The sequence below is a fragment of the Saimiri boliviensis genome, chromosome X (assembly GCF_048565385.1).
Source record: "Saimiri boliviensis isolate mSaiBol1 chromosome X, mSaiBol1.pri, whole genome shotgun sequence".
Lineage (NCBI taxonomy): Eukaryota > Metazoa > Chordata > Mammalia > Primates > Cebidae > Saimiri > Saimiri boliviensis.
Window position 1 is genome coordinate 87,079,045 of NC_133470.1, and position 7,822 is coordinate 87,086,866.

The 7,822-nt window shown below is 52.1% G+C and overlaps 1 protein-coding gene across 1 annotated transcript; it reads right to left on the reverse strand.

Moving 5' to 3' along the window:
• Nucleotides 1-1,536: 1,536 nt before the first annotated feature.
• Nucleotides 1,537-6,588, reverse strand: GPR50 (G protein-coupled receptor 50). The gene is made up of 2 exons (XM_003943417.3): nt 6,264-6,588; nt 1,537-3,240 (listed from the first exon to the last, which is right to left on the reverse strand). Exons 1-2 carry the CDS (start codon nt 6,448-6,450, stop codon nt 1,565-1,567), a joined length of 1,863 nt encoding a protein of 620 aa, XP_003943466.1. The 5' UTR covers nt 6,451-6,588; the 3' UTR covers nt 1,537-1,564.
• Nucleotides 6,589-7,822: the final 1,234 nt, after the last annotated feature.

Consider the following 7,822-nt stretch of genomic DNA (forward strand, 5'->3'; position numbering starts at 1 on the left):
GGGGTCAAGGGACTTGCTCTGGCATACAGCAAGTTGGTGGCAGGGATGGAACTGGCACCCAAGTCTTCTGATTTCCCCAAGGTCAGTACTTTGCCACCCCTCACCCTGTACCCACTCCCCATAAGTAACTCTAGTGGAGAAATGAATTTATTAACAAACCACAAACTAAAGCCACAAAAACACTTTTATTTAATTGCTACCACAAATACAGAATAGAATTAAGGCAGTATAATGCATTTCCACTTATCCTCACAAGCTTTCATACAGTAAACTTTGCTTAAAGTATCTATTTGAATCAGCAATTGAAATGTCTATTAAACAGCAGTTAGTTCTTTCTTGAATTGTAGAGAAAAATCATTTCCTGGTCTGTCAAGTGTGCTGGTACAAGACATCTACGATTTAACATTGTGAACATTGTGCATCACTGAACCTTAGCCAAGGTTGGCATCTCTTTCTCCTCCTTGCCCCCCTCCCCATCCAGGAGGAATGCTCATTTACAAACTCCCAGCAGTACTCCATTTGCTTCTTGCTGCCAGTTATTACTTTGAATTCCCTTTTGAATGAAAAAAGAAATGTAAAAACTGTGTAACACACCAGGCTGTTTAAAAAAAAAAAAAAAATCTCTGTGGTAAAGAGTAGTTATGACTTACAATATTAAAAACATTACTGTAATTAATCCTGGCAACTGTAAGATTGGATTTTGGGAGAAGAAACTATTTTATGAATGGATTTGTTTCTCTGGAACTAAATGAAAAAAAAAAAATCCTGGCAAACGCTAAAAAAGGTAAATAATTACAAATAAGATAAAAACATCTTATCATTTGCAACCATGTTTGACTATAAAAAGCACCATGTTTGAACTTTCACAAAGTAGAAATAATTTGGTGTGCCCATATCTTTCCTTTTACCATTTGATCTCATAGGCATAAAAAATGCATTTTAATAAGAGCTCATCAAATTGTATTCTTCAAATATCGGTCATATGTTGTTGCTGAAATTCAGGAAAGAAACTTTCAAGTACTTGTACTTGATCACAACCACTTTTCTGACTGCTGTTAAAAGTCCAGTATAGAGTTACACATTTAAGAACATAAAGCTGTGCAGTCATATTAATGGAAGGCTTCACCACAACACACTTTCACCATTGCGCATGCAGCCCTCTCCCAACCCCCTTGGGGAATGGGAGAAGAAAGCAGGAACAAGGCAGAGGAAATGAGGAAAGGGGAGGAGGGACACAGGAGTGGGAAAAATCAAAGTCTAAAATTTCAGGGATCACTGAGGGCTGAAGGTCGACCATAGAAGGAAAGGGAGGCTTGGAACAGCAGATGTCAAATTTGAGGGAAATTAAGGTCTCCAAAATAGCAAGCACACACACACTCACACACACACACTTTTATAGAGTACATTAAGTAAAGGAGGAGTATGCCTGATAGGTGGATGTAGCTTACACCATATCTATGTGTCAGTGTCTGTGTGTAGATACAGTAAGGTATCTCACTTTGGATTACATATGCAAAACAAACTGGAAAGGGGACCACTGCTTGGCCACCCACGAGAGCATTTTTCACACAGCCATTTCATCTGAATCGTCTTCAACATCAATAACCACAACATCATGGTAATCATTAGTAGCAGTGGTGACTACAGTAGTGTCAGGAATGTCAGTGATGGTGTCAGGCTGCAGCTGGCTGACAGCAGGCTTGGTGGGTCCAGTGGCAGGACTAGAGGCTGACTCAGGGAGGTCACTGTCATCAGACTCAGGGGGAGCAATGGCAGGGATCTCGGAGCAGTGTGAGGCAGAGAGCTCAGGGTGGTCAGCAGCAACGAGCTCAGGATGGCTGGTGATGGCAGGCTCGGGATAGTCAGCAGCAGTGGGCTGAGCGTGGCTGGAAGCAGGCTTGATGTGGCCAGTGGTAGGTTTAGGATGGCTGGTGGCAGCACTGAAGGCAGACTTGGAGTGGCTGCCAGCAGAGACACAGTGACCAGTGATGGGCTTATGGTGGCTGGAAGCAGGCTTGAAATGAACAGAGTCAGCCTTGAAATGGACAGAGTCACCCTTGAAATGGACACAGGCAGGCTTGAAATGGACAGAGGCAGGCTTAGGGTACACAGTGGCAGACTTGGGGTAACCAGAGGCAGGCTTGGAGTGCCCAGAGACAGACTTGAGGTGGACAGAGGCAGCCTTGGAGTAGCTAAAGACAGTTTTGTGGTGGGTAGAGGCAGATTTGCGATAGGCAGAGGAGGATCTGGAATGGGGCTTAAGGTGGCCAGAGACACGGTTGGGGTGGTCAGCTGCAGCACCAGGTAGTGGAACATTCCGGACATTCATTGGAGTTTCCTCCACAGCAGGACAGGCATGGGGACTGTCTTGTTCAAGGGCTTGTTCATGGGTTTGGTCATGAGCACGGGCACGAGCGCAGGCCAGGGCACAGGCCTCCTGCATCTCACGAATGTCAGTGATGAGGCCAGAGAAGAATAGGATAGGGTGCTGCATAGCATGGAAGATGGTCCAGTATTCTCTTCGGAAATTTTCATTAAGGAGCCCATAGATCACAGCATTGAGGCAGCTGTTGAAGTAGGCTATGAAGTAGGCTGCAAGATAAAGCCAGTTCGGGATCTTGCCTGCCATCTCCTTTGGACTAACAGCCACCAAGACAGTGAGCACATTGATAGGGCACCAGCACACTGCAAAGAGGAGGAAGATCACAAACATGGTTAGAAAATTGCGAACCTCAGCAAGTTGGTTGTCAGGATTCTGCCCGGCAGGGTCACGGGCCACCAGGACTTTGGTCCAGATCCTCACGTAGCAGAAACCCACGATGAGGAGAGGGAGGACAAAGTGGATGCAGACGATGGTAACAGCGAAGACAGAGTTGTTCAGATAGTTGAAGATGCAGGTGTAGGTACGAGGATCATACTCGATGGTGCCAATGTACATGTTGGGCAGGACAGCCAGGATGGTCATGATCCAGGTGACAACCAGGTAGATGCAGGTATTGCGCACACTGAAGATCCGCTCGTACTGGAGGCTGTGGCAGATGTAGCAGTAACGGTTGATGGCGATTGCCACGATGTTGAAGATGGAGCCAACCACACTCAGCCCTGTGATGAATCCTACCATCTGGCACTGTAACTGGCTCAGATCCCAGCCCCCAATGGACATGGCATGCAGCATCAAAGGGTATGGGTAGATGGCCACCAGCATATCAGCCACAGAGAGACTGACCACAAACATGTTGCCTGAAAAACATAACAAGGGAGGGAGAAAAGGGAAAGACAGAGAAGAATAAATGGTTTAAGTACAGAAATCTACATATTTAAGGTGCAGGGGAAAGCCAGCTGCATTATGAACATTTAGAATTCTGGAAATCTTTTAAAGAAATGCAGTTATGTTTTTATTTTTATTTACAAGCAGGTCCTACATGGCTCTGATGAGCAGCCAGGTTTGGGAGACCTGAACTTTGCCCACCTTTTTTTCCTTTCAGAACGACGCCAGCTCTGCTATGAGAAAGAAGTAAACATAAGGCAGACAGCAGTGAGCACAAAAGACCTACCAGGGGCCTTCACAATCAGACAGGACCATGCTGCCACCATCTTAGAGAAAAACAGAAAGCAAACGCTTCCCTTACTGGAGGTGAGGGGGAGGGAGAAGGAGGAGGAGAGTAGAGGTGAGCTAGAGGGACCTGTCCTTAGGAAGGAGGCTGGAGAGTGGGAGACAAGGAGAGACACTGGAGGGAAGCCTCAAACTAAAAAAAAAAAAAAAAAAAAAAAAGAAAGAAAACATAATAACGTAATAACGTAATTAGAAAAAGATAAATTAGCCATCTTCCTCCTAAAGTCTAGCATTGCATTTATAACGAACACATTACTAGAGAGAAGATTCTGAGAAAAAGCATTAGAGACCATCTTCTTAAACAGTCTTTTCCGATGGGATCAAGCAGTAATCTAAAACCTTGCCAAGTAAAATACTTACCGCTCCCGAGGTAACCTAAGAGCGAAAACTGAGGGGAAGCAGGGAAGCCCTGTAAAATTTCGTCTGAGACCAAAGAAGTGGTGAGAGAGCGAGCGGGGAGGGTGGCGCGAGATGGTGGGGGAAGGGCGGCGTTGATGGGAGAAAAATTCCTGCAAATTTGCAGAAGTGCCCGTTTCAGTATCATGTCCCGTCTACGCGCAGAGCCGAGCACTGGCACATTCAGCGCCCTTCACAAAGCTCCTGGCCCCGGGCACTGAACTTTACTGGAGCCTGCAGGAATTAAACAGGATAGCAAAGAAGAATCACCCCCACTCAGGTCTTATAGGGCTGATGTGAGAACTTTTTTGTAAAACCTTTCACAAAAAGGAGAAGGAAGAGGCCAAGGGCAGGCGCAGAGCCCTCTTTCTTTGGAAACACCTCGTTGGTAATTAGCATTGGTTTGGCAAAATATTGCACTTCGTCTTGGACTTGGAGAAAATGAGCGCTTTTGAAAAGGGCAAAGGTATGGATCTTTCTGCCTCCTTCCACCAGCGCTGCCAAGACTCGGCCTCAGCACTTTCTACCGAAGAGCTTCTTTCTAGGGTTTTCCCTCAAAGTAATGAATTCAGGGAAGTGCAGCGGAAAAGAGAAGGGGAAAAGCCTTAAAAACAAAACCACAACAACCATAAAAGCCTTTATTTGAGTTATAGGAGGAAGGAAGGAGAAGGAGAAACAGCAAGAAAAGAAGAAGAAACGTAAAGAAAAAAAATGGGCTTTGCAGGTACCCCCAGGGACTCCATGGGTCTGCACCTCGGGACGCACCGCGAGGGTGAAGGTGAAGTCCTAGTGTGTCGCCCCACGACTCCGGGAGATGAAGAAGAAATAGGAGACACCCACCAGACTTTGGAAGAAAACTTTTAATGACTGTGTGCCAGTGAGTGCGTTTTGAAACTTGTTCGGTGTTCCTGAGTCCTTGCCCAAGCAAAGTAATCCCACAGACCCCGGCCGCTTCCATTCCCACCAATGAGAATCCAGTTGTCTCCCCACCCTCTCGGACCCCTTTCGGTCCCAGCTCCTCGCCCCCAGCCGATTGAGACCCAGGCGGAGGAAATTCCAGGCGCCGCCCCTTCCTCCCCCAGCCTGAACGAGGAGTTCGGGCCCCCTCGCCCCTTTCCCTCCCCTCCAGAGCCCTCTCCCCCCCAACCTGTAAACCAGACTAGCGGCTTTGCAGTTTCTGCCGCCCCCACCCCCAGCACAGGTCGCTGCGCTGGGCCTCCTCCCACGATTCTCACCAGCTCTGCTCGCCGCCCGCCCCCCGCCCCCTGGCCCCCGGCCTCTGGCACCCTCCCCCTCGGCAGTGGCTGGCAGCTGGGGAAGTACTGCTAGCGGTTCCCAGACCCGAGCCCTTTGCATCCTCTCTGAGTCCCCCATGTCCCCTTCAGAGCTCTCCAGTCGCCCTCGCGCCAATCCCTACTCGGTTTTACCGCCTTCTATCCCTTCACCCCCAGCAACGCTCAGCTCCCAAGCCTCTCCGCCAGCCCGCCCTGCGACCCCCGGTTCCCCGCTTACGGACCTCGGGATCTCCGCTGCCGCCGCCGCCGTCGCTGCCACCGCCTGCTGTGCCCAACCCGCCGCTCGCCTCTCTCTGCCGCGCGCCCTGGGACAGGCGGACGGAGCTCGGCTCCGGTGGGCTCAGACCTCCCTGGTCGATTCTCCGGCGCGGGGGTCTGTGCTCCCCCGCCCAGGATCTGCCCGGAGCCGCTCTGCCCGGAGCCGCTCTGGAGCCCCAGAGCTGCGGGGAGCTGGGTCTTGGCCGGGCTAGGGAGAAGCCACTGCGTTGCGCTCTGGTAAGCGCTGCCGCGGCCGCCGCCAACTTAACTTTCACGGAGCAGGTCGCAGCCCCGTTGCTCCCTCCGCGTCAGTTCGGTCCGCGTTGCCTCAGCACGGCAGCCCTTGCTGCGTTCGGCTAGGCTTGCTGTCCCCAGGCAGCCCGCCTGACTATCCCGCTCCGGTACCAGGTCCGCATCAGGCCCGGACGGAACAGGGATCCTCGGGCTGCCGCGCACCACGGGAGCGCTTTGCACTTGGACGCCCAAAGCTAATTCTCTGAGCTCTCTTGGCCTTGAGAACCTCTACGTTTAGAGGGCCCAGCCAGAATACCACCACCCCCATGCTTTCGGGGAATTTGGGAGCAGGGATGTTCAATGTGAGTGCACTATCTATAGATTCTCTATTCAGTGTACTCAAAAACTAACGCCCGAGGGGTTGCAAGTCACTGCACACTGGGTAGGGAGAAGAAAGGGTGGCTTACCAGAATTCCGGAGCTTCTTGTTCTTCGTCACAGCCAAAATGACCATGGAGTTTCCGATTAGGTCTACGACAATGGTGATAACCATCGCGCAGAACATAAAGATGATTAGAGCCGGTGGGTAGTCTGGTTGGGGTAGCTTACAGCCAATACAGCCATATGGGGTGGGAACCGCTAGGGTAGGCCCCATGTTGCTGCTGGAGATCGTTAAGATCTCCCAGCAGGCTCAGGATCGGCAGCTGAGTCCAGACAGCGAACACCTGCTCTGTCACCAGGAGCTCCAGGAAAGCGTGCCTCCCTCTCTGAGAGTCAGAAAGCAAATGACAGCATCCCGCCCCTCTCCGATGAGCTTTTAAAGCCTCAAGAGGCGGCCAGCCCCACCCCAAATCCCTCCCCCCGACCAATCACAGTTCCCTGAACACCCCCGCCTTGGCCACTCTCTATTTTTGGACAAATCCACATTGAGGTGTCATCTTGCTTCCGACTGCCTTGTAAGTGCTTCCCCTCTAGCCAGCCCTCCCTGCCTTTAAATCTCCCAGGTACCTCGCAAGCATCATTACTAGCTCGGAGTCCACCTCCCCCTCCCCACCAGCCACTGCGCATTCGTTTCTAGCAAGTTCTTCCCCCCCCCCCCCCCCCCGCTCCTGTAGTGCAAACACCTGGCAAAGAGACGTAGATTGCAGAGGGAGCGGGAGCAAGGGGACTTTCAAAGGATCCGGTTACAGCCCAAGCCAGTCGGCAGCCCCCAGCAGGATGCGGAGGACAGCCGGTGGCCCCTTGAACCCTAGATGCTTGCCTCTGTCGTATCCTTGTGAGATCCATCCCACACCTCCTGCCCTTGCCTGTCTAGAGCCTTCTGTGCCCCGCGGGGAACTGGGGACTACTGATGGGCGTTCCCACCCCCAATTGGGGTCCCTAATCCCTAGGGAAGTTATCCCAGCTCCTGTTCTCGCCAGGAGCCGCTTGGCTCTCCTGGCGGCAGCCGTGAGGAGCCGCTTATTCCGGTCCAGGTCTTGCACTCTCCGTAAAGAGACTTATTCTGCGCCCAGCTCTGGAAGCAGGGAGCGGGTCTGCACCCTGGGACCCAGGGAAGGCAGCGGCGGCCACTCGGTCCTCAGCTTTGGGGCCAACGGGAGTGGAAGCTCGTCTCCTTCCCAGCTGCGGGCAGCCCAGCGGCGGGAGCCACCGGACGCTTTGGGAAAAAGTAAAGCAGGCAATAAAGCTCTTTTCTTGGGCCCCCTCTTCACGAGGAAACCCAGGACGAGAGGCTCTCCGCTCCCCTCTCGCGGTACGGGGCAGTCAGGCAGGCTGAGGGAGCTGCGCTGCAGCTGTGGGAATGGTGCGGAGATGTCAGGCGGCAAAGCCAAGAAGCCGCTGGCTGACCGGCGACCCCTTCCTCAGTCAGGATTCATCTCGGTCTTTCGACTTTCCCATCTCCTTCTGGGGTTCTCGTTTCGACCCCATCCCTCTGAGGCCGCACCCCCCGCCCCAACCCAGCCGTCCACAACGCGGATCTCTGCTCCCATGCGTCACGGTTACCCGGCGGTGCTCCCAGGATCTCG

What these genes read in the sequence shown, in the direction of transcription:
- GPR50 (XM_003943417.3), bottom strand. Translation starts at nt 6,450, where the DNA reads ATGGGGCCTACCCTAGCGGTTCCCACCCCATATGGCTGTATTGGCTGT. An exon ending in CAAGAAGCTCCGGAATTCTG is followed by an intron (nt 3,241 to 6,263) that starts GTAAGCCACCCT and finishes TATGTTTTTCAG; the next exon opens with GCAACATGTTTGTGGTCAGT.